This window comes from Desmodus rotundus, chromosome 9 (assembly GCF_022682495.2).
Source record: "Desmodus rotundus isolate HL8 chromosome 9, HLdesRot8A.1, whole genome shotgun sequence".
Classification (NCBI taxonomy): Eukaryota; Metazoa; Chordata; class Mammalia; order Chiroptera; family Phyllostomidae; genus Desmodus; species Desmodus rotundus.
The window spans coordinates 25,368,032-25,395,922 of record NC_071395.1 but is presented as its reverse complement, the minus strand read 5'-3'; the positions used below and the strand labels follow the sequence as shown (position 1 = coordinate 25,395,922).

At 36.8% G+C, this 27,891-nt stretch overlaps 1 protein-coding gene across 12 annotated transcripts in view; it reads left to right on the top strand.

Annotated features, from left to right (window-relative positions):
- RAPGEF2 (Rap guanine nucleotide exchange factor 2) overlaps positions 1 to 27,891 on the top strand; it is a 216,374-nt gene that overhangs the window by 145,599 nt on the left and 42,884 nt on the right. For all 12 annotated transcript variants that reach the window (XM_045202499.3, XM_045202500.3, XM_024568781.3 and 9 more), the window contains one exon: positions 22,721 to 22,852. In XM_045202499.3, the coding sequence (XP_045058434.2) occupies positions 22,721 to 22,852 (132 nt within the window). The remainder of the gene's footprint in view (positions 1 to 22,720; positions 22,853 to 27,891) is intronic.

Genomic DNA, 27,891 nt, shown 5'->3' with positions numbered 1-27,891 from the left:
CTTTGCTCCTAGTACATTGTACTAGGATGGACAAATCCCTTGTTTTCTGTGTGCCCCGTGGATTGTAATTCTCACCAAAAAGATTTGAGAACAGGTCATTTCTGCCCCTACATCCAGAGGTGATTTCCTTTAGTACAAGTTTCAAAGGGATTTCATATGTGTGATGTGGTAACTGTCACCTGCACCATGAAATGTACAGTAAGTTTACCTTGATCTTGAAGGAAATGAAAGCAATGTATTTTATTCCCCTTTAACCTTAGCCAGAATTGCAAGAATACAGTTTTGTATTACATAATTACTCTTTAACTCTTTACATGAAAGTTTTCTCTTGTTAATTTACCTTTTATGGAAAGGTTGCCATGTGTATCGGAGATTTCCCATCCACATGGTTCTCCAGAGTTCTTTCATAAATTACCCTGTTTTAGATGTGAATATAGAAAAGAATTCTGCTTTTGACTTACTGTCTGGGTGATATTATAACTCTCTTAATTTGTTTTCAGTTAGATAAGTAATTTATAAGGAGATAGTTTTAGTGTATACCCAGATGAAAGAGTTTTCCAAGCCAAACAAACTTAGCAACATTGTTTTAGCCATCGGAAAGACAGAAAAATGAACAGTAATTAGGTCCATCTTTATTACAATTTCCTTAGCCATCACTACTACAACACATATTCATGGGACTGTGGAATATAATTATACCTTTTAGAGAGCTTTATTAAAATATACTTTAACCTGGCCACAACAGAGTGACCTGAAATTCGATGATAATGCTCCTCCTTGCTTTAAGTACAGTCTTTTCTTGGTGGTGCTTGTGGCCCTGGGTTCAGTCAAGCAGGATGATGGGGAGGACATTGTAGTAGGCAGGATCAGACAATGTCTTTCAAGGCTATGCATCAAGTACTGTATTGTTAACCATGGGACTATACATTACTTTCTTTATCTTGTTTCTGCTTTTAAGTGTTACCCAAAGATGCTGTGGGAAAGGTTATAGACTTCAACTAGTTATAAGTTAATGAGTGGTTTTGAAGTGTTGACCTGAGTCTGAGAGCAAAGCAGTGGTGGAGAAAGCACTTACTAACTGTGCTCATTGCATATCATCCGCAGGCGTGCTCATAGGGATGTTTAAAGCGAAGCCCTCTTTACTTCCTCTGTGAACCTTTTCCCATAGTACAAGGAAAGAACTATTCCAACTTGGCTGTTTGCATAATAAAACAATATAGTACTTTACGTACAAAGACATTACTTTGAATCTTTGTTCTCAAGTGATAGGCTGTGCAACTGTTAGGCAAGTCACTTACCTTCTTGAAGTGTCTGTTTTCTCACTTCAAGATGGGGATCATGATTACAATTCTGGTCTCCCTCACAACATTCTTTTGAACACTATAAATAATTACAGTAATAGTTAAAAATAATTTTACTGCCTTACATATATTTCTTTAATCATCAAAACAATACTAGGAACAAAGTGAGATTCTACATTTTACAGATTAAAAACCTGAGGTTTGAATATGGAAAATATAAAAAGTTAATGTTTCAGAATCTTTGTGCGGACTGTGAAGCCTGTGTGAATGTCAGTTACCGATGTTAACTACAGTGCCCCAGAGTCTTCACGGGTGGGTCGGAATCCCAGCTCTTCTTTGTAGCTGTGTGACATTAAGCAGATCCCGTCACTGTTCTGAACCATTTTTCCTAGTCTGTAAAGCGCCGTTGATGATGCGTAGGTTGGTTGTAGGGGTTACGTGGCTACACAGGGTTTGGCACACAGTGGCCCCATGATTTCGATTCCCACTTTCCCAGCTACAAAATTTCCCCTTTTTTCGTTTTTAAATAGGATGTTCACAGTGATTCAGAGACTTATTTTTCTTCATCTAATTTTATGTTCATACAGCATGATTCTCTGTTGGACTTCTTAGGTCAATTATGATTTGCTTTAAGATCCTTCATTAACCACTTCTTACAAATTGGTACTGGTTTCCAAAATAGCTCATAAAAGACCATAGTTGCTACAAAAAATTCCTGTTAAATTTTTCCTAAGTACTTTAAAATTTTCCTCCACTTATTAAGGGATTTTGTGCAAGTAGAGCTGCTTAGTAAGACCTGTCTTTGTAGTCGTTTCGTGTGTGTGTGTGTGTGTGTGTGTGTTTGCAAGGAGGTATTTTTAGATAGTTTAGCTGAACAGCAATCTGACGTCTTTAGAGGAGACATCAGTTCATTATGTGGATACAAATTCTATGCTTTCAGCTTTTATACACCAAATCTTAATTTAAATCTGTTCTTCTGGCCTTTTCTAACGAGAGACTCTATCATGGTAAGTATTCTATTTCTTCCTAAGGCTGGCCTTCCTAGCTAACCTTTGCTTAGAGAAATGATCGAGGTAGAAATGCCTTTATTTGCTCACAACTTAATATAGATTTACAGAAGCATGGAGTTTTGGGTCATATTTAAATACACCATTATGCATTATGCTACACAGTGTTTTTCTATTGCATTGTGATTCAAGATATTTTAAAATAGTCATGGGGTTCATAAATGCTGCTTTCTTTTAAGTAGTCAATTTAAAGGCCAGGATGTGGGAGTTCTATACCTCTTCACTGTACATGTTGCTTTGTCAAAAAATGCCTTTTGCTTTGTGAAAGATAATTGAATGCTTAGCATGTAAGAGGGACATGGTCGTTTGCTTTTTGTTGCTCTAAGCAGAGTGTTGTATATTAAGTTACGATAATATTTTCTTTTATCTGGCTCTCTTCATCTCTTAAAAATTTGGGGAAAGAAGCTCTTGCAGCTTAAGCCAATTAATGTTAGCTGTCTGTGACACTTGTTCCCACAAAGGGGTGCCTGTGGTTAATAATAAACAGAACTTATGTGTGTGTTTTTCTAATTTTACTAGAGCTGATTTGGGGGAACTAATTATTCATATAGAAGTTCAAAAGATGTTAAAAATAAATTTCAAGTGTATATTCTTTATTTATGTATGAAATTAAAAATTTATGTCTACTTCGTATCAGAATGTCAAAGAAAAACTTTTGTTATTCATTCAGTTGTGTTATCTGCACGGCATGAAGCATCCAGGATTTAAAGCATGATTTTTAATTTTTAATTCAGTTATTTGATAATATGTGAACCAATCAAAATTTTAGTGATGTTTTGATTATTGCTGTGGAAGTCCTTATATGTTTACTTTATTTGGTAAACATAAAGCATTGTCAGGGAGAGATGAGTTACTTCAGCTAAAGAAAGACATGATCTTGCAGAGTCAGGTTAATTATGGGCATCTCTCTGAAGATGATCTTTCCTTATTCAAGAAAAAAAGCAGTAAGTTTTACATGTATTATATACATATATATGTGGAAGGGTGAGACAAGACATTTTGTAGTATGAAAAATGAAGAAGACATTCTAAAGGTTTTTTTAAAAACCCTTTCTTGTTCTTAAAAATTAGTGGTGTTATGTAACCATTTAAGAATTTAGCTGAAGCCTGATATTAAGTGACTCAGATTCCTAGCTTCTTAATGATGCTTCTTTACAGTGAAATTCAAGCAGTTGCCAGATTCTTAAGCCATGAGTTCATTCTCTCTCCTCGCAAAATTTGCATGCAATAAAAATTGAGAATTTGTGCCAAAAGAGGTGTTAGCACTGAAATTCTCATATTCTCAGTGCAACATTTTATGTTAGGCTGTTTCTCAGTGAAATCATCTGTATTTCAATTTAAGAAAGATGGCCAATTTAGGCTAAAGTTTCTTTACCAAAAAGTGGCATAAAAGCTCCTAAATCTGGCTTTATCGACTCCTTACTTCTCATAGCACCTCTGCCAATATAGCCACTGTTTCAGAATTGTTTCCCCCCAATCAACTGAGAAAGGCACCTACCTTCTTCTAACACAGTAATGCACTCACCATATCAACTAAGTATGCTATCAGGTAGCCAGGTGTTTTCTTGTCTCACCACTGACTTAGAGGGAGACACACGCAAGCTCCTAATTGTACATTTCACCCCAAGGATGCCTTCAGGTACTACGGAATCGAGCACCTCACAAATTTTTCCTAAGGTGCCTGGTGATTCTAATGTCCCTGGGGAGAGCACCTATTAGAAATATTAAAGATATAGTTAATGTTTGCGCCCCTGTCCCTAATACACCTGGCCCCGCCCCCCCCCCCCCCCCACACACACCCCAGTCATTTGCACTGAGATAAGCGAACCCGTGTCCTCCTGGGATAGGTAGTGCCTGACTGCTTAAGTGTTCATTCGAATTGACGCACGATCCCCTTTTCCTGATTAAAGGTGATTACAGTTTTTTGTTATTGTTATTTGGTTCACTTCTGAATATCTCAGATTTAAACCATTGTTAACTGTAGTATAATTCTCACCAATCTCTTTTCCCTCCTTTCAATTTATAAGTCAGTTAATTCACTTTGGCATTTTAAAAGTGTCTTAATTTACTCTCTCTGCATGGACTAGAGATTATTTTCCATCTCTATAACTTTTCATTTTTTATTTTCCAGTGCTCCATAATTGGAATGCATTTCTCATCCTCCAGTTTTCCATAGTTGGGAGAATACATTAGAATAAGTCTTGTTCAAATCTTGAAGATGGGCATATAGGGGTTGGCAAAAGCAGGTTTACAGTTGTTTGAATGCAAAGTAATACAATAACTAATAATATAAGAATAAACTTTTGCGTACTCAGAACTGTAAACCTGCTTTTGCCCATCCCTGTATATCTTGTTTGTTATGAAGGTATCTAGTCTATAAGCATCAGAATAACAAATGTCAGATCGTAACTTTCAGGGAGGGAGGACACACAAAAGAAAGCAGAGTTTATGTCTGATTTGCTTGTTATGTTTTGTTACTGGTATCTTGGTTGCTATTCAGTTTTACTTGATTCTAATCTGAGTTCTTTGAACTAAGATGTGAAAAGAAGGAGATTTTTATCTCAGTAGGTTTCTTAATCCTATTGATAAAACTGAAATCATTAAAGAACAGACTTTATTTACAAAGGCACATTAAATCAAATGACAAACATCTAGTAGCCAAGTTCATATCATACCTGAACTTTTACTAAGTTTATATATTTGGAAAAGACACTAGCAACTTCTTATGTTCTTTAAAAGAATCCATAAGCAAAATCTAGATATGTAACCTCACTTGATTTTAAACTTTCCTGTAAAATAGAAATGAATTTCTATTTTCCTTTTTTGTGGGGCTTTTTTCTTGTATGTCTCTAACATTTTTAAGGGCTTAGCTCAAAGGGGCGAGAAAACTTGAGACCTTTTATTTCTTGTTACCCCATCTGTTTATTAATTTCAAGAATTCCTACCCCATCACAGTATGGTTTGAAATTTCTTCCTCATCATCATAACTGTGTTGATCATCATTTATTATTTTTGTACATATTAACACGTAAACCTATTTAATGAGTAGGTGAAAAGTTTTACTAAGTTTTGCCATCAAAACCAGAAATGCATTGGTTGATTATGATAAAATTCAAGACTGTCTATTTACTACCCACTAGATATCTTGATGTGGATGTTATCATCTCAGTTATGATGTGGCCAAAATATAACCCTTGAGTGTTCTTTCAGCCACCACCAAAGAAGTAAATAAGCCCAACCAACCAACTAACCAAGCCAGCAACAAACTCTTACTGTTCTCTGGATCTTCTCATCTCATCATCGTTGGTATTGCAGTCTATTCAGATACTGAAGCCCCAAACCTATGAGTTAGCTTTGGTTCTTTGGGTTGCCCCAAATGCCATATTCTCAAGCAACTCTTATTTGATCTACCCTGCTTATCACGAATTCGTGCTCTTCTCTCCATCTCCATTGTTATCTCCCTGATCCAGCCTATTACCATCCACGTACTTGGACCGTTCCGGTTAACTCCTGGTGTTCACCCTATTTCTAATCTTGCCCTTCACACCATTCTTCACATAGCAGCCTGACTTACCTTGTAAAGTGTGACTCGGGCCCTGTCATGTCTGCTTTGAACACTTCACCAACTGTTGCACATGGAATAATATCTACACTTCCCACAGAGCTGGGCCTGAACTAGCTCCGGCTTGCTGTTCTTACCTCACCTGTACAACTCTCCTTTTTTATCCAGTCCATTTCAGCTGCCTTGACCTTCCTTTTTTCTGTTTAACAGACCAAACTGTGGAGTCTTTCCTCTAGTTGTTTCTTTTGACTGAACTCAGTCAGTCTCCTATGAACTTAATCTGGCTGGTTCCTTGACTCTCTCAGGTCTCGGGTACAGGAATGTCTCTTGGTTGGCCAGTCCAAAGTGGCCACGCAGGCATTTCACCTGGACCATATTATTTAAATTCTCCACCAAGCATTTATTACTATATTTTTGTTCATGTTCATATTTTTACTGCTTATTTATGATGTCTCTCTGTCCCCCCGATGACCTTTAAGCCTCATGAGAGTAGGGAACTTGTCTGTTAGATTCAGTACTCTCCTGGAATGTCTCGGACATGTTAAACATGGCAGCCACTTAATAAATATTTATTGAATGTGTGAGAGATAAATAAAATAAGTTTAAAAATGCAGACATAGGTGAATGTCATTAAGTTCAGAATTAGTAGATAATTGTTTTACTTCGTGAAGGTTTTTCCTGCCCCCTGCTTATGGCTAGATACATTTAGATGACACTGAATAGGATATAAAGACTAAAGGCTGTGAGGAGCCCACAAACATCAATCACTGATTATTTACATTAGCAATCCTAATGGTAATTAGGATTAACATAGTTAACTATCAGAATTTGTTGCAATGAGTCCTAGAATTGTTTAACATTTATGTAAAATATGGAAACAATTATTATTCACTTAAGCAGCAAAAATATTCTGGTATAAGCTGCATAGGAATTGTGGATGATATAAAGCTTTAGACATTCAAACATTCTATTTAGAAAAAGAATATTAATATGAATTATATTGAAGAGCCAGCTGTCTTTTTTAATGATTTTCAGTGTAATTCAGTGCCAAAAACTAGGTAAAGGCACCTGCTTGTGTCCGTACATTACGCAAACATGACGATCTAGCACCGTGAGGGCGATGTGCTTTTCTAACAGCAGTCATTGTTTTAATGCACATGTACATGGGATTGAGGGTGTAGCTAACCCTCTGTTGATTTTAGATTACACAGCATAATAAATCATTAATAAAGTTACAGTTCCGTGTTCCATTAAAATCCAGGTTTCCCTTTTAGGGTTTTTTTTTGTTTGTTTGTTTTTTTTCAGAATACTTGTTTAAAATATCAATGCTATAATTTACATCGTGGAAAGTTTAGAAACTATTCAAATGGTCTTTTGTCCTGTTACATAAAGATAATGGCTGGCATCTTGTTTTAGCTGTGCCGGAGTAGTGCACCTTTCTGGACATAAGTTCCCGCTACTGTGAAATGAGGAGATTATGCTAAGTGAATTCCTAAACATCCTTCTAGGTCTGTCATTGTACTTTTATATAAAAACTTGCATTTGCATAATGCTTTATATTATTAGATTTCTTTTACATTTGTCCTCTGTTCTCACAACTGTCTTGTGATGAGGTGGGTAGGACAGACCTTATTATGTCTATTCTATACCGGTGAGGAAATTGAGCTGCAAGAAATTAAAATGATTTTCTTGATTCACACAGCTTGGGACTAGCCATGTATTCTTTCTGTAATGTCATACTGTAATCCGTGACCTCCTAGTGCCTATTTAGGTACTTGGTCAAAATAAATATTAAGTTTGTAAAGATATTTAATGAATTACCACTCTAATAATGAGTATTATAATCTGACCCCTTGTTCCTTGAAAATTTGGTTAGGCACACACAATTTATAGGAGGCCAAAACTGATTACTGAAGTATTGTAGCAATCAGTGACGGGTAACTAATCGCCTTTATGGGACTTTAAGAAGATAGAATTTTTATACTTTGGAAAAGTTAAATAGTTGTTTACAGAGGCCCCACTAAGTATCTTAGATTTTGAAAGGTGATTTTTACTTTTGTTTGCTGTAGTCTAGATGGCTTACCTCACTCCACCCTAACTTGTCTTCCCACTTCCATTTGAACCCCTTACAATCCAGTCTTCCTACTGCCCCAATGGAATTATCATAGAAAATGTAACTCAGTATTAATTGCCTGTTTGAAAAGCCCAGTGGCTTCCCATTGCACTTAAACAGCCTACTTTTTAGTAGAACTAGTTCCTACTACTCTGATGTCACTTGTACCACTCTGCCCATCACTCCCTACCTACCAGTCACCTTGAACTTCTGTTTCTTGAACATTCCTAGGTTTTCTCACCTTGGGGCCTTTGCCATGGATATAACTTCCGTTTGTATAGCTCTCCCCAGATCTTTGGCTGGTTCTTTGTATTTCATTTCATCTCTCGTATCAAATGTCAAATGTCATTTTCTCAGAGCAGCCTTCTGGGCTCACCCAAGCTAAAGCAGCATCTCCGTTCCTCAACTTACTGTGTTGAGAGTACTTACGGGTATCTAAAATTATTTTGGTTTTTGTTATCTCATCTTTCCTTTCTACCCTCAAGTCCCTCTTGCCTCCAGACTGTAAATTCCAGGGAGCAGAGACTTTGCCAATCCCAATTATTGCCGCCTAACTAGCTCCTGTTACAACGCCTGGCTCTCTTCAGTAAGCCAGTAAATACTTGTTAAATAACTAAGTAGACGAATGGGTCTGACAATTCGGAGGAAACTTCAAACAGTCCTCCTCTGCCAGGCTCCTTTGTTGGAATCCATACAGATAAGAAGTCAAACATTTTTAAGTCCAGAAGTTTTGTTCTTTTTCCGTCCTGTCTTCTAGGAAATCCAAACTAAATATATCGCTTATCTATAATTACTGTTAGTCTAGGTGCAGTACTGTCATCCCTCTTCTTCACTGTCTTTTCATTTTATTCTGGTGTCCTCCCTGCACTCACTGGTGGGGAAGAATGACTATAGAATTGGGAAGGGATCAAAGAATTCTTATTCAATTTCTGTCAGACTTAGTATCCTCAACTCTAAAGTAGGGCTAATAGTTCAGTGATTTGCATATTTATTAAGTACTGACTATATTTTAGCCACTTTGAAGCAAGGCAAAGAGTGATGGGAAAGGCAGACATGGTCTTCTTTGGACACACCCAGAGAGGGCTTCGGACTGTTAAATCAGCAACTACTGTGAAGTGTGGTTAAGTCCGGTGGCAGGCAACATTCTAGGTGTCACGGGAGCATCTTACAAGAATCTCACCTCAAGGTGGAGAGTGCAGAGAATTAGCTGTCCATGGGGTGAGAGTATTCTTCTAGGAGGAGGGAACGGTGAAGACTCAGGAGAGGGATGCGGAGTGTGCATTGGAATAACCATAAATAGCTCTATGCATCTAGTACAAGAGAAGCAAGTGGGTACAGTGGTCAGAAGCCAGACATTTTCCTGAGGGTACAGTGAGTCCCCTAAAAGATCTTTGGGAGGGGATCCATATGATCAGGTGTGCATTTTTCTATCACTCTATAAAAGTTTACTCTGCTACAGCATGGAGAAGGGATTGAAAGGGAAATATAATAGTCCTACAGAAGCAAGACAATGGTACTGCTGTAGCAGAAGCGTGAAGTGGGATAATCTTTGCAAATCCCGTATTAGAGTGTTCTCACGTGTAATGGGAGCTTGGTTCATTTTATAAGTTCTTGCTTTTGCCGAAGGTGAATTGAGGTTGGGTAACTTCTCGGTTATAGAAGCTGAACTGTCTACATCTAAACACATTTATAAGTTATAGGTGCTTGTGTGCGTGCATACAGTGCACACACTCTGACACCACAGTTTACATCAAAGCAGTCATCCGATTCCCTATGCAGATATTGATTAATGCTATTCTGCTATCCTGATTTAACTTGTGATAACAAATTAATATGCATACCCATACACACTTAACAGAAAAGTTCAGGGAAGGCACTTGGCCCTTGAGGAAAGTAAAAGCTTAACAGAGTGATAGAATACTAGATGTTGGTGCTAATTTAGGCAGAATGTGCCTTCTAAGAAAGTTGCTCAATTGATTATGTAAATCAATCTTTGCAGATGACTGAGAAGGTCATGAGAATTGCTGGCGCATTGACAGAAGTGAGGGTATTAGGAAGGAGTTTCCTTATGAGGTCATGTGTGCTTGACTGTCTTAGTAATGCAACTATTTATTTGATGGTGCAGTGTCTAAGATTTGTCAGTCTCGACAAACAAACAAAATGTAGGAAAGATGAAGGAAAAAGAAAAATTTATGAGACTTCTTGCAATTTATGCAGTATATTTTCCCGCTGGCCCTGGGGAGTGAGTAATGCATCACATGTGTTTAGTCAATTCTCTCACAGTGCCCTCCAGACAGAGCCAAAGTGATGAAATTATCTGGTGTGCCAGGCTGACACATAAAGCCCTTGAAAGCGTATGTTAAATTAAATGTCTTATCATTGAAGTCCTTGGAAATAGATGCTAAAAGGAATATCTTTACCATCGAAGTAAAAGGAAAATCCGGTATACTAGGCACATAAAATTAATGCCTGTTATTTTTGTTAGTAACTGAAGAAGAATAACATAGTTATATTTTGATTTGAAGGTTATTGTCTATGATGTACTACTTATCATGAGAAAAGTAGAAGTTGTAGTATTTTAACAAAATCTAGAAATGAACCCTTAGGTAGGATCTGAGATGCCTTTTAAAATCCAGGTGGTTTTCCGTGTGTGTTTGTGTGTGCGTGCGCGTGCACGTGACATATATAGAAGAGGACTAAGATGGGATTTTCCGTAAATACAGGTATGGAGCCAATGTACCCACAACTTATAACTTAGAATAGACACAGCTTCACGGTTGACTTAATACCCACGGATAGTAAGACAAGCTATGATGTCCTTGTTAGTTGACAGTCTCTTGATACAAGTTGTAATAAACATCTTTTTTTCTGTTTAAGTTATGTAGAATTACTATTAAATAGTTATCAAAAAATAATATATATTCACATTTTTAAACTTCAGGAAAATGTCTTAAATTCATGCTGCATACGTTGTTAGTGCTCCAAACCCTCCAGATGCCTTGCCATCCCATTCAGAGTGAAATCCAAAAGCATGACCACAGCCTTCCTACATGATTTCACCACTGACTGTCTCTCTGTCTTAATACCCTCTGGTCTTCTCAGAGCTCGTGCTGACCTCCTAGCTATTCCTAAACCGGCCAAGGCCACCCCTACCTTTGGCTCTTGCTCTTGGTGACCTTGTACATGATGAAATACCTATTTCCTTGGTGTGTATCTGCAGGGTTTAGCCATTCACTCCATTAGGGTCTTTACTCAAATGTTCCCTTAGCAATGAGACTGCCCGCCCTCTATATACCCTACTTTATCAGATTTCAAATGACTTACCTCTGTGTGACATACTATTATTTGTTTGATGCTCTCCTCCTTCCCCCAACTTTCTACTGCCACACACAAATGCCAGGATCTAAAGACTGTGAGATGAAGGATTTTGAGTACATTCAAGCTTCTTCCTAGGGAAATAGTTTCATTATTTACTGTTTTTAAAAAGACAGTAGCATAGCCCTGACTGGCGTGGCTCCATGGGTTGGGTGTTGTCCTACAAACTGAGAGGTCATTGGTTTGATTCCCAGTCAGGGCACATGCCTGAGTTTCTGGCCAGGTCCCCTGGTTGGTGGCATGTGGTTGGGGACTTGGAAAGGCAGCTGATCGATGTTTCTCTTGCACATTGATGTCTCTCTCCCTCTCTTTCTCCCTCCCTTCCTCTCTCTAAAAATAAATAAAATTTTATAAAATCTTTAAAAAATAAATAAAAATTTAAAAAGACAATAGCATAAATTTTAATAGAATTTTTTCCCCCAAGCAGTCAGTCTATTCAATGAATTTATGAGTACACAAAGTCAATTGACCAAGTTAAGTGGCTTTTAGACTTAATTTTCCATTTAACCTATTCAGCGGTACTTTTTGAGAACAAATAATTATTTGGAAGCCTTATATTCTCATCACATAATATTTGTATCTTGAAATTGAAGTAGATATTAATGCTCGCCAACTCATAGGGCACTGAACAACTCTGCATAGATTTTATACTCATCTTTGGTTTGTAAAATACTGTGATATATTCAGTTGATTTTTTTCTTTTATTTTAAAGTTGTATAAATAGTCCAAGAATTTTTCATAAAGTGTTTAGTATTCCTTTGGCTTACTGGTATATTAAACTTATTCCAATTTTACACAAAGATAAATACAGTCTTTATAAATATATGAAAGGTAATATGTGATATATAAAGTATGCGTGTGTATATATATAGAACTCATATGCACGTATGTGTATATGTATAAGATGTGTGTGTGTGTCTCTCGTTAATGTAGTATGATTATCCCTTTAGAAAATAAGTCGGAGTATGAAAACAGTTTTCTCATCTCAATATCATATCTCAGATCTTTCCCGGGTTGCCCAGTCACTTTCTGTCATGTCAGTCTCTTCTAATGCTTGCTCCGTGAAGTACTTATCACTATCTGACAATTTTCCTTATTATCCTTTCATTACTTGTCTTCACCCACTAGCTGTAAGATCCAGGAGAGCAGGGAGTCTGTCTCACTGCTATATTTAGAAAACCTGGACTAGTTCCTGGTGTACTGATATTAAGTGGGTTTTCAATAAACGTGTCTGATTGAACAAGTAGAGGAACTCTGATGCTTATTTCAGCCAAATTGCACACAATCCCATGAGGTCAGGATGTTATCAGAGCCCTACTACTTTTCCCTAAGGAATTTAGAATTTCACTATAGAAGATTTTTTCACAACTAGGTCACGACTATTATTGTAGTATTAGTATGAGTTAAGACGATGCTAGCTGTTGTACCAAACCAAAACAAAACAACAAACCCATAATTCCTCAAACATAATAGAAGTTTATTTCTCTTTTGCATGAAATCCAAAGCAAGGACTCTGGACCACGTAGTGGACAGCTCCCTTCTGAGCAGGGATCAGGAGTCCAGGCCCCTCTGTTTTGGGGCTTGGTTGTCTCACGGGTGGTGTAGAGCTCTGGAGCTCTGTTGTCTTCCCACAGAAACTCGCTTGGTAACAGGAGACAGGTCATGATGAGTCTTGTTGGGAAGTTTTTATCCATAACACATGGAAATGGCATTCGTCACTTCTGTATGTTTATACTCCAAGGCTTGGCCTTAATTATACTGGCACGTGTGTAGCCATGAGAGAGGTTGGGAAGTGCAGTCCAGCACTGCTCCCTGGAAGGAGAAGGACATTGGTGAGTAAATAGCCAGCCAGTCTCCACCATTTTGTAGTATGTTACTGTCTAGAGACCTTAGTATATTTGCCTTTGGGAGTAAAGTAGCTTTTATGCTTTTTAAAGAATTAAAAATTGCTTGTGAATTTAGTGTTTTTAATTCTGTGTGAGGCTTTCTCCCCAAACCAACTATTTATTTCTGTTCAAAAAGAAAACAGCTTAGGATCCTCCCTGGATCCCGTAGGAATCTTTTTTCCTTGACTTTGAACACTTATTTCCCTAACTCCATATTCCCATGAGCATTTGGACAGCTGGGATAACTAAGCACAGCCCCTTCGGAGCTCATCAAGGGTGTTGTCTAATTGGTCATAGAAGCTGCCCTCTGGTATTGCCTCCTCTCCCTCTCCAGGGACCGTTACGTTCATCGACCAATCCCGCTTGGTCCTGGAAAACAGCAGACTCAGAACTTTAGTAACTGTAGGATATTAGTATTACTATATGGATAATCATAAGTTTTGCCAAAAAATATATTTATAGGGTTGGTTTTTGCATTAAATAAGGGAGAGGACATACAAAGATTGGGTTAGAATATAACCCCAAAATAATAATTGTCTAGAGTCAGGGTACAATGTAAAAAGGGTATAGATTTTGGAACCTATGACCTTGGGGCTTTGGACCAGTCACTCGAGCTGTATGAACTTCCATTTCTTCGGCAATTCAGTGCAGCATCTGGGCTCCATATAAGTATTAGAATAAATGGACGACATGTTCAGCACATTGCTTATGACATAGTATGTGCTCTCAAAATAACAGCAGTAATTGCTGCCAACATACAGAGAAAATACACAAAAGAGTTTTGAATTTAAATAGGTGAAATGCTACCCAGAAGATGATTTGTAAATTACCTGACTCAGTGCCAACAGTTGCCATGTATTTTATTGAAAATTTCTTGGACTGAGTGATCCAGAAATTTTTTAGAATCCCTTGGAGAAATGTGCGCTTTTCAGATCAATGGTTATTGTTGGTTGCAAACAAATTGAAATGGAAAAAGAGATTATATGCTGTGTGCGTTTGGGGTGAGATGGAGTAGCTGCCACTTGAAAACCCCTAGAAAACTGTGTTTCTTAATAGGCCACAAGACATTTTATTTGGACATATTTACGTGATAATTAATCAACTAACTGTACCTCAGTACTTATATGGAAAATTATATAGAGTTTGTTTTATTTTAGGCTCCAGGTAACCATTTTTATTTCGGAAAAAGACAGCTGTCTTTCAGATAACACGCTTGCAGTGGTTCCGAGACTGATGGTAGAACTGCTGTCACTCTGCCAGCTGTCTCCTGGGAGCAGTAGCATCAGTTGACCAGCTTATATTGTAACTCCTTCCATGTGTGTGTGTGCACAGTTCTCTTCTGATTATAAAATGTCAGGGGAATCATGTAAGGCAAGTTTTTGATCTTGCCAAAATTAACTACCAGAAAAGGAGTTGCTCCCATCCCTTATATTTTGGGGTCTTCTCAATTTATTTTACCTTTTTAAAAAAAACAAGCAAAAAAGTATTCTTCAGTAAGGGACCTAAAGCAGAAACGACCTCCAGCAGTACTAGCTCGGAATGCTCATGAGGGTCACACGCTGGAATGGGTATAAGGAGGTTAAAGGACTCCTACAGTTTGCCTGGATTTAATAGTGATTCCTGGATGAGAAAATCTGTGACCTCAAAATTGCTAGTATGGGATATTGCCATAACTTTTTAAAGACTAGTCTATAAACAGTGATTTTGAAAAGAAACTGCACAACAAGTGAAAAATCAACTTTACTAATGTTGCACATGTGAATTTTCAAAAATGATGTATCTCTCTGGTAATTTAGAAAGAATGAACATTCTGGTGGCGTGGCTTTGTGCTCTGGCTGGTGGAGCACAGTGCATTGAGTGCCGGCCTGTGAACCCAATGGTCACCGGTTCAATTCCCACTCGGGGCACATGCCCGGGTTGCAGGCCAGGTCCCCACCCAGTTAGGGACACGTGAGAGGCAACCTACTGATGTATCTCTTGCACAATGATGTTTCTCTCCCTCTCTTTCCCCCTCCTTCCCTGCTCTCTAAAAATAAATAAATAAAATCTTTTTTTTAAGTGGATATATGATAGCAAAATCATTGATTTTGGTGTTGTAGATGTAAATTTTTAATAAATTGGTTTCACAAAAGTGACAGTAACAAATTATTTTAAATTAATATTTTTCTGTATGATTCTGAAATTTGTATAAGCAACTACTTTAATACATTGATATAAGCAGCCATTTGACCATTTCATCAATTTCTATGAGACTTTTCAAATCAACAAATAAGTTAATAAATATATTATAATACAACGCTTAAGTAGTGTGCTCCAGAGCCAGGCATCCAGGGTTGGAATCTATCTGCCACCTTTCACTGTGTGGCCTTCTTGCAAATCATTTAACTTTTCTGTGTCTGAGTCCCTCCTATCCTCAAAGGTCATAATAATACCTACTTTATAAGATGGTTGTAAAAATTAAATGAATTAACGTACCCACTGGTGCTTAGAACAGGGCCTGGCACTTAGTAACTGGTATATAGGAGATCTCATGTCCTTCTCTTGGAGAAAATGGGTCATAGCCTTACATTTTAGAATACATGGTACTTAGATCCTACACTTTCTCGTACTAAAAGATCACACTTTTCTGTCTTAAAGTGGCATTTGTATTGGTTTCCTTCTATTCAGTGCTTTCTTTCGACATCTAGCAGAAAGGGCTTCCTAAAACTATTTGCTTGAAAACATCAGTCTTGTGGCTGACGGCCTTTCAATCAGTTTCCTAGTTTTGTTGTTTATTTTCCTTGACAGGAGTCTTAGATGTTTTATGTATGTTCACACATCTCATTTCATAAATGTAGGAATTAAATTTTAGATATATTTTAATGTGTTTAACTGTAGCCAAAGTTTGTGATTTATTTATTTGCTCCTAATCCTAAAAAACATGAGGGTGACCTTTCTGCACTGGGGAGAGGTCAAGGTCACTGCCACATTTCAGTAGCTACTTCTCACACGTAAGGGCCTATGTTTGGATGGAAAGCCGTGTACAGTATCCCTGCATGTAAGCTGTATGTAAGTACCAATTCCCCTCTATTACAGCTCCCTCTAAAACATCTTTAATGGGGGAAAGTAGCAAGGCATTTCTGAAGTGAGGCATGACCTCCCTTGCCCTCCCTACCCCGCACACTGGAGTTTCTGTCCTCTGGAAGCAGGTGTGCCCGGGATGGCTGGAGTGAACCGTTGTGGTTAAACCACACCTAGTTGGCACCATGTGTCTGGGCCAAAAATACATGACTGTTTTGAAGGCTTTTGCAGTGAAACATAATAAAACTATATATACAAAAGCACGAACTCCCCAAAGGGTTATGTCACTTAGAATTCTTAGCTGTGAACATTTGAAAGCTTATCAAAGAAACTGTTATGAGCATGTCAGACAATGAGGTTATTTACTTCACAAAACTTAGTACAGTCTTCTCAGCGATAAGCTCCTCCAAGTAAATATATGGTTTCTTCAAAATATAATCTAGAAACTATTATGAGGAATATGTGTAAACAAACTAATATAAAGGTAGTGTTAGGGATGACAGGGTCAAAATAAGTTAGTTTTTCTTCTTTTCATTCAAAATAAGTTAGTTTCTGTTTTTCAAATTCAGCTGAATTTGAAAAACAGCTGACATGAGATGATAGAGGACCTTCACAGGAAAAACAACGGAGGGAATGGAAAAGAAGAGAGAGGCATCTCCCAGGTGGATTCTATAGGTTACAAATGATTATTCTGTTTAGTCACTATATGACGTTACATGCATTTTTATGGAAGACACTAAGGCACACAGAAGTTAATTAACTTGCTTAAGGCTGCTTGACTTAGGAGGAAGTGGACAAGAAGATAACTCCCATGTATGTCTGAAATGAGGCTTATATCTTTTAAGCCTGGCAGGAAGACTAGAGAATGTTGGATTCTTACAAATCATTAGTTTTTGGCAGGTTTCTCTAGGAGATATAAAGCAAACTTCTGTAGAACCACTTCTGTGAAGCTTAGTCATACCAACATGGTAAAATGTCTACACGAATTTTAATAAGAAATATTATTAGATTTATCAGTTTGTTATCTTACAACACTTTTGGCAAAAATTTGTTTCTCTTCTTTATATATATATATGTTTATACACAAAAGAAATCATATGTTGTGCAAAAAATCTTCTCTTTGCTTTGGAATGCTGATAGACAAGTACTGAAGGATGAGCATTTGATCTGGAGTGCATCTTAAAGAGAGTATAAGGAAGCATAAATTATTTCTGATGAGTAATATTCAGGAGTCCAAATGTTCACTTTTTCTGGTTTTCCTAAAGAAATACTATGATTTAAAGCAATAAAAGTTGAGTGTATTATAAAATGGTTTTTAAAGTGAGCTACTAAATAATAGTCTGGCCTGTTCAAGCGTGTCAGAACTAGTATCTGCAAAGATCAGAAGTAAAAAAAAAAACTGGCGTGTGTGTGTGTGTGTGTGTGTGTACACACTCAGAGAGAAAGACAATAGAAGTAGCTTTTAAAATACAGCTTGAGTTCTGAAATGGGCAAGAGTTCTGTAGCTGGATAACTTGAGTCACTAAAGCCCTTTCTGGGAGAACTCCATTACGCCCTGGCATCTACTCTTAGATTCCATTGACAGGAATGCTGGAGCTGGAAAGGCCCCCTGTCTTACACAGAGTCTAGCACGTGATAATATATAGCTAACACACTTCTGGAGTGATTTCTGTGCGCCAGGCCCTACTCCAAGTGCTTTAGGCTCCGTCATTCATTTAGTCCTCACAACACAGGTTTTCAATAAATGATGAATGCGTGGAAAATGTAGGAGGCTATTTTCACTAACACCTCAGAGGAAAATAGGAAATGTGTCCAGTAATATACCAACTCTTTCTTGGAGAGCTTGAAAACATGAGCATAAAGAATACTCACAAAACTCCAGTGATGATATGGGGGAAACAGTATTCATTTGGGTAAACTTTGTTTTTAGTCACTAAGTGTGATAATTAATTTACCTTAGGAAGTGTTAATCAATATTAACTGCCAGAGAAGGTTGGATAGAGTCCAACAATCACCCCAAACCTTGTGTACTCTGTTGTAACAATTTTTTGAAATATAGTGATCCTAAGGTTAGCTGGGAAATTTTCAGTTAAATAAATTTCAACTGATGGTGACAGTATTTTGTTTTGTTTTCTAACGATTGCATTTTTCAGCAATATGATGATGCATTGTGGAACTTGAAACTATTACATTTCCATTACATGTCCAATAATATACTGACTCTTCCTCATTGAGCTTAAAAACATGAACACAAACAAGTTTTTTGGGGGGGTGGGTGGGAAGAACAGCCACACTAGTCTCTACTTCATTATCACTACTTTGAGGAATTTAATCAGTTCAGCAAAGTATTTACTTAGTTGTGTCAGAAACATCAAGGCATCCACACTCATTGAGCTCATTATTAGCTAGTAATTTTATAAATGCCAATCATTAATTATTAAATCAAAGATTATCAAATACCTGTTCACATATGAGACCTACTTCTTCTGTGTAGTACTTCTTACTTAAAGCTATTTTTTGTAGCATCCCTTTTGGTCCCCAAAAGAAAACAAAATATTATGTAATTAATATCCAGATTTAATAAAACTATGATTGATTTTAAGTTTTCTATAACTTTATGCATTTAAGAATCTGATTTAAATATTACTGCTGTTGTTTGTTACATAGTTAGTAGGATTTATGGTTAAACTATGATTCAGTCATTTGCCTAACAGTAGTTTATTACAGTTGTGATTCACAAGTACTACATTTTTAGAATCCAGGTTGCTTTATCCAGGAAAAATTGGAGCAGTAACATATTTATATAATCAAATACTTAAATAAAAATATTTAAATAAAAAATATGAGATTCCTTTGCTGTGGAATATATTGGTATTAAGATCAAAATGTATAAAATGTGTTGTTTGATTAGTTATTATTTAATTTTATTTAGGTGATTGCTTATATATAGTACCAGTTTCAAGATTCTTTTCCTATTTTTTAACAGGATATTGTTGTAAATGCTGTCTAAAGTCAGATAATTCACAGCCCCATTTAATCTGAAATTTGATAGCATACTGAGAGTAATTTAAAGAGGCAGTGTGCCAAGTCTAGAAAAGTTCGGAATGGGTCAAGTCTAGAAAAGTTTGGAATGGGTCAAGTCTAGAAAAGTTTGGAATGGGTCAAGTCTAGAAAAGTTTGGAATGGGTCAAGCCTAGAAAAGTTTGGAATGGGTCAAGTCTAGAAAAGTTTGGAATGGGCCAAGCCTAGAAAAGTTTGGAACCAGTAACCCTTGTTGCCTTTGGCATGTCGCGCCCCCACCCTTTCTGGTCCGTTTTACTAAGACCGTGAGTTACTACTGTCTCTCCAGGGGTTCTGTGTTACCCCACTGCCCTCAGGTGTAAACATATGCCTGTGCCAGGGTTTGCCCCTGACTCCCAGTCCCCACGCAGTTCATTTGATTCTTGGACCTATTTCTCCTAGGCGTGGGCTCAGTCTCCATTCTATTCAAGTTTCGTGGCTGAGCCAAGTCAGTGCACTTTATACCATTTTCCCCTTATGGGGACAGCTTCCAAAATTTCTCCCATCCCATAACCTTGGCTGCTGTCTACTGTCAATAAAATTTAATCATGGCTCTGTTATCCCAGTTTATGGGAAAACTGTAAAGCTTTTGTAAACATAGCATCTATTTACTCTAATGTAACATTACTTCGTGCTTTTTTTTGCAAAGAACATAGAGGGTATTGAGGAGATAAAATCCATGTTGGAAAAAACTGATTTACTTTTCTATCATGCATAACACCTATTTCAATGACTTTTTGTGTGGAAGTTACATTTGGAATTGGGAATGCCTTATGCACCTGTTCCTAACAAAGAGTCTAATAGCAGGCACTCACCAAATACTTACAAAATTAGAACTGAATTCTTAAGAGTGAAAACTTTTCTTCTTTTCTTTTAAATACCCTTTACAGTCCTCAGCTTAACACAGCCATGCCATTCCTGGTATCTGTGGCTGCGAGTAGACATAGATGAATAGACTGTGGTCCAGATACACAAGCTGGATCCATGTCTATTCGACTTAGAGCTCTTATAATGCCTGTGGCTTTTTACACAGTGAGTTCTGGGTCAGGAAAGATGACCGGCTGATGGGTACTTAAAAGAAGTGTCCTGTGTGGCTTAAATAAGTAAATTTTTAGTGAGTAAGAATTCATTGGATAGTTATATCTTAATTTGATATATTGATTTTTTAAAATCATACTATATGGTCCGTGTCAACCTGAGTCATGTCTATAAAAGATAATCAATAGAAATCAGTTTGTTACTCTGTAATTGCGTGTATTGATCGATGCCTTTTAAAATCACTGAGCCATTGAGTAATGTTTCCCCAGTTGCCTCTGCTGTGAGTGACTGAATTAAATGGGAACGTAGCTAGGATGGTGAAGGGTTTCTATCCTGGCTTTGAGCACGTTGTTTTAATATCTGATGCTTATGACTGAACTGCATGCAAAGTCATAGTCATTAATGCATCTCTGCAAAGTTCTGTCTTCAAATGTTCCTGAAGAAATCCTGCAACTATTTCACAATTTATTCACATTGTGAATAAAACATACAAATTCTTAACTTAGAGGTATTTGCCTATCTATTCCTTAGAAGAAAATTGTTATTCTCCTAAATTTTACCTAACATTTAACAATGTCTTTATTTAAAAAAAAAAAACACTCTCAGTGATATACATCATGTTTGTAATGATTTCACACATTTGAATAAACAGCTCACTTCTCTGAGCTCCTCCAACATGTTTTTATCCATTTACTTGACATGTCATCATACGTCCCCTGATGAATGCATCTTTAAACCTTTCCCTGGGATATATTTTCTCACGTGAAGTTAAAAAAATACTCCAATACAGACTACATTAAGTATTACTAAATATTATATTCTGCTTTTTAAGTCAGGCCTGAATGATTGTGTGATGTAGATACATTTGCTTCTTTCTTTGGGACTTTGAGGTGTCAAACCCCATTGGCCATTGTCATAAATCCGAACCCCCCCACCCCTTGTGAAGCTTACTGTAAACTATGGAATGACATCCTGGGTTTTGGAAGGGAGAAGGGCTGAGGTCAAAGTAAAAGAAGAGAATGTTGCTAACGTAAACTCTTCAGTTTTAACAATTAGTTTATATATTTGTTATTAGTCAACAGCTAAATACGCAGGCAGGAAACAGCCTGTTGTCAGGATTACATGATGTTAGTTAACATATTTTGAAATGTCATGTGTGTAATTGGCCAGAAGTATTACAAGTGTGATGTTATAGATAGCATCTTTTCTTTAATTCAAAAAGATAAATAATCACTTACAAGAGCACAAGATTCTTAAGGGTAACATTTTCTTACTCTCTCATTCACTGACTAGCACATAGTAAGAGGAAAGGAGCTCAGTAAATGCTTGTTCATTAGGCAAATGTATGCTTCCCTTTAAAATTTTTAATTTATTGATTTTAGAGAAGAAGGCAGGGTGGAGAGAGAGAGAAAAAGAGAGAGATTGATTTGTTGTTCCACTTATTTACTCATTCATTGGTTGCTTCTTGTATGTGCCCAGAACGGAAGTAAAACCTGCAACCTTAGCATATCAGGGACAGCACTCTAACCAACTGAGGTACCCAGCCAGGGCTGAATGCGTTCCCCTTTTCAATGCATTTTCTCAGCTATATGATACGAAAGTGGTGGAAGCACTTAAATAGAGGTTATAGTTATTTAGGGTTATGCTTGAATAAGTAGAAATTCGATATTTGTGTATGTGAATAGATAAGTCAATATCGTCCATAACTTTCTGAATTCTAAGTTCTTTGAGAGCATTCTTTTCTATTTTCTCTATAGAGCCTAGCACAGTTACTTGTATATAGTAATGCCCCTTGTCAATTCTAAGATGCTCATGTTTAAAAATAATCTTTAAATATTATTGGGGGATATAAAAAACCTTGAATCTGCTCTCTTATTTAAGCTGTTTCTCATGACAAAGTTGCATTTGTGATAGCTAAGAGTGGTAGGCTCATTTGCTCATTGGTGTGTAATTTGAAAATTTTAGCTTATTGAATTAAATGCTTACCCAAGTTAATCTTAACTGCAAACCCACCTGTTTACACGTTGAATGTGGTATTATTTGCGGTTTATGGAATGCCCATAAACTTAAACATTTTATTTTCTGATTTTTGGTAAATAGGACAATCTTTAGTAATTTCTGAATTGAAAAAGATGAAGGATCTTTCCTAATAACATACTTGCCTAAATGATGTGGAATAGAGTATTATATAGTTCTTAAATGTCTTTTTGAAGTTCTTCATTCAAATTGTAATCCTGTTTTTTCCTGCTCCTTCCATAGCTTCCTGCAGATTTCACAAAACTACACCTTACTGATAGTCTCCACCCACAGGTGACCCACGTTTCTTCTAGCCACTCAGGATGTAGTATCACTAGTGATTCTGGGAGCAGCAGTCTTTCTGATATCTACCAGGTAAGAGCACGTTTTCTTGTCATTGGCTTTGTTTTCTTGCATTCCAAGGAGTTTTATGATTATTAATTGATAGAACCTATAAAGTAACTGTATGTGCATCCACAGACATAAAATGTTAATGTTTATACTTCGACAGCATAAACATTGTAGTTTGTTTTAGGAAGTAGTACTACTATCTAATTGTGTTTGCCTCTGCTATTACCAGTTATCAGAATTTTAAATAGAATGATACAATGGAAATGTTTCTCTTGACTTTAAATGTATTATTATTTTCAGTATAGATGTATTAAGGTTTATGACTTTTCAAACCACAGCTGTAGGGGGAAACTGCAAAACTATGCTTTTATGGTAAGGGTTGTTTTTTTTTTTTTTAATTAAAGCTTGCAGTATGACAAAAGGAAAAGACTAAGATTGGATCTTTTTTTTCTTACATTTTTTATGACCTGTAGATTTAGCTATGTGTTTAAAATACATTTTTATGATACCTATGAATGGAAAAGCAACTGTGGAATTCAAAAAAAGTTTTAAAAGCAACGTTTTAATTTTATTGTTAATGAATAATTTATTGAGTTAGAAAATGCAAATTTAGGAAAAGTGACTAAAATATATAAAAAAGGTCCTTTGGGGGGTCTTTAATTATATATTACTAATATGGGATTTTGGATGGTTTCAGACAAAGAAAACATAATACATACATTACAAAGTGTAATTAATTCTTGGCTTCTTAGGAATTATGATATAATACAATGATAAAGTACCTTTCTTTAGAACCATAGTGTTTCAGGGTCATTGATATATTTAGGCAGTGCTAAGTTTCTTTCTTTCTTTTTTTTTTTTTTAAGTACTCTAAGTACTAAACATTTAGAATACTGTTAGAGCAAAACCTATAAGTCCTGAATTGAATACATATTAGAAAATTAATATTCTTTTAGTTACATACTTTTTTAATAATTCAAGGATATTGTGGAAAGCTTACTAATAATTGATAGCCACAAATGCAATTTTTTTGCAGATTCTTGAGTAATTAAGAATTTCTCTATTATTTTGCAATAAGAAATATAACTAATCTGGCAACATGTATAAAGGTCACATGGGGAAAGCCAAAGTGGGTAGGATCAAGGGTTGGGGTGGGGAGTAGAGGGAGGGCAATGGAGACGACAGTACTTGAAAACCTATTAAAAAATAGATATAACTAATCTGGCTTTTGAAAGTAACTTTTCAGGTTTCCACTTTGATGAATTAAGTGTTAACTTGTATTTAAATCTTTAGAAAGTAATTCCATTTTCAAATGGAATTTGCCTATGTTTAGAAGTTGTTATCTTTTAACATTGACTCAGAGTGTGACTTACAGTAGGATAATGAACAGTATACGTAAAAGCTTTGCTTCAGTTTATATTAATTGAACCACGATGGTAGAGTCCTTGTCTTCTAAACTGTGAGATGATTATATAAATTTTAAATATCTATAGTCGGGATACAGCTTGAGGTTGTAGATGTTACCACTGCTTTCTTCAAGTATGTACAAACCTGACCATAAATTGATAAGAATGCAGTAAGTTGTTTGTATAACCGGTTGAGGCAAGTTAAGAGGGGAGTTGCTTGCTTTATGTGCTGTTACCCTGAGTAGGCTGGGTAAGTCCACGAGGAAAATCTTGATGGTCCTTCTGCTATCCTCAGCTACCATCAGAGTGTCTGAGTATCCAGAATGTGGGTGAGCACTGCAAGCTGCTCTGATGTGGTTGGAGCTTGCAGCCTGAAGGCTGACTTTATCTTGGGGTGTAGATGGGATAGAGGTTCACTGCTTATATTGATTCATTTTAGTTGAGTTTCAAGGCTGTTTATTTCAAATTTGATGGCAGGCATGTAGCCTGTAAGGTTATATATCCTTCATAAGGATATAAATTCATAAATGTAGCAAAAGATTTAGTTACTGGCTTTTTAAAACTTAACATATAGTAGAGATCCCCTATATACTGTATCTATCATCTTTAAATCAGAAATTCTTAAGCTGAGAAGAAACCTGACAGATGTACCTGGGTTACTAACGAATCTTGCATTTGAATTCCCTACTACTTTCCTGTCAATCAAGCATCCAGTTTCTTCTTGAACAATTCCAGGGATGGGCAGCTATCTCTCATGGCAACCCATTTAGTCTTTGTGCAATTCTGACTTAGGAGAAAACTGTCACATTGAAGTGAGTATAAGTGCTCATGAGATGGACAAGGAGAGGTTGAAATTGGATACTGTATACAGAGAGAAAAGGGTAGAATAATTTTTCTGAGAGGTTGCGAGGGGAAGAGTTCAAGAGCGAAGTGGAATAACTAGCTTTAAGAAAAGAATCCCTCCTTTGTTTTAATGGGGACATATGGTGATAGGTTTGAAATAGGAAGTTTGGGAGAAGGAGTTTCTATCTGGTGGCTTCTATATTTCTCTCTGAAGAGCTGAGTTCATTTGTTGAGAGAGAGAGGATTGGCTGGTAGAGAGTTTTAAGGAGAGGAAAGTTTTGAAATTGTAGTTCCAGAGAGTAGGAAAGCAAATTGGCCAGAGCAGTGCGACTCAATTGAGTTGGCACCCTCAAATACAGAGTGATTTCCATCTGCCCTTTTCGGTAAGTTTCCCCACACAAAGAATGAGAGGATTTGGCTTCACCCAGGACTGAAGTTTTATGTATGAGTATAGTATAAAAACGGATAGAGCAATATGCCAGGCTTTCTCTAACTGCGGACTTTGGTTTTGCATGCCTACTGCCTGGAGTGGTTTCTCCTAACATGATCCCCCTTTTTTTTTGCCTGTCTCCTTTTTGAAGTACCATCTTCCCAGTCAGTTTTTTAAACTTTATTTTTATCGTTGACACTACTACAGATGTTCCCCACATACCCCCCTTTGCCCACCTTCACACAGTTCCCATCCGCCTTCCCTCTGGCCATCACCACACTGTTGTCTGTGTCTCTGGGTTATGCACATATGATCTTTGGCTGATCCCATCACCTTTTTAAGTTTCCTCTAAAAAGTAGATCCTGCATTTGATTCCTTCCTGACTAATCCTTTTTGTTTAAAAAAAAAAAAGATTTTATTTATTTATTCTTAGAGAGAGGGCAAGGGAGGGAGAAAGAGTGGAAGGGGAACATGGATGCGTAGAGAAACATTGATTGGTTGCCTCTTGCATGTGTCCTGACCAGGGACCTGGCCTGCAACCCAGACATGGGCCCCGACTGGGAATTGAACTGGTGACCTTTCACTTTGCAGGATGATGCCCAGCAACTGATCTGCACCAGTCAGGGTGTGGCTAGTCCTTTTACTTAGACTTTTAATTACTGCTTTCTATGTTCTGTCTGCCTGCCGACAGAGGGAACTTTTCTGTCTTGTCTCTATCTTCTCTCTGGAGCCTAGTATACTGCCAGAAAATCATAGCCGTGCAGTACAGATGTGTTCAATGAATGTGAAATATGAGGCGAGGAAATACCAGCTGGAGGAGTGAGAGCTAGTAGGGTCAGAAAATAGTAGAGTCACGAAGACTGAAGGTCATGCTTGAGTTCAAAAAAAAGAAAAGGGTTACCTTGAAAGTGGATGGAAGCAGATAGAAGATGGAAGCAAGGAAAAGAATGTAGGAGGCCCTCACTGCTGTGGCTCAGTGGGTGGGCGTCATCCTGCAAAATGGAAAGATTGCTGGTTTGACTCCCAGTCAGGGCCCATGCCTGGGTTCAGGGCCAGGTCCCTGGCTGGGGGTGTGCAAGAGGCAACTGATTAATGTTTTTCTCCCTCCCTTCTCCTCTCTTTAAAAATAAATAAATAAATAAATAACATATATATATATTTAAAGTAGGAGTTTGTTGGTGATAGAAAACAGAATGGCTCAGTTGGTGATGTGAGACCATGTAATTTCTAGCCACGATAAGGTCCTAGCTAAATGGTGTAATTAGAAGAGCAGTGGTTAAGTGGACTGGAAATAGTTGTACAAAAATAGATCGGTAGTAGAACAGAGAGTTCAAGCAAAATGGAACTCAGGATGTTTGGATATAGTGTGTACTAGAGGAAACCTCACTGATCAATGAAAAAGTGATGGCTTATTCAATACATGGTCTTTGGGGTGGAGAAATCATTTTATAGTCTTACTTTATATAATTAAGATTAAATTCCAAGCATTAGCAAACTCTTAATGGTATAGTGAATGATCAAAATAATTAATAATTAAAAGATCAATTGAGACATTTAAAATTAGAATATAATTCACTTATGCAAATTAATAAGAAAAATACTCAGCTCATAATATAACAGAATTTAAAGGGCAAGAGTAGGTAATTTTCAGAAGAGAACATGCAAATATCTATACTTTAAAATACCTTAAACATTAGTAATTGTGTATATGAGGATTTTAATATGCAACTTTTTTCCATCAAATTAGCACAGGCTTTCTTATGAATATTCATACATAGCATTCTTATACTTATTAGGATTGTTAATTTTTGGAAAGAACCCTAACAATTTACATTACGAGATTTAAAGAACTGTTACTTTCTTTTAAGCATATACATATTTTTAAAGCCTATATTGAAGTTAAAACATTGGTAACATAAAATTAGGAACAGCAAAAGTTATGATATACAAGCTAAACTTAATGCAGGCATTACACTTACGTTGAAATACATTTTCATACTTTCTACAAATATGGTTTTGACTGCAGTTCCTTCTCACTTTGTTGTCTCAGTTAAATTTTTAATTAACTTTATTGGGGCGACATCGGTTAATAGGATCATATAGGGTTCCGGTGTGCATTTCTGTGATACATGTTCTGTATACTGCCTTGTGTACACACCAAAGTCAAACCATCAATTAATTGATATCAACACTAGCATTCAGTGTAACTTTCTAGCCTAAATTTAGGTATTATTTGAGTTACATATGTCTGTCCGAAATTCTGCACAAATTCTATTTACATCAAGAATACTAGGCAGCAACCCTCTTTACATGGGTTGGTTATTGAATATGCAGAAGGGTTTTTTGTAATTGATTTTTAAGTACTTAAAAACATGTACAGCATT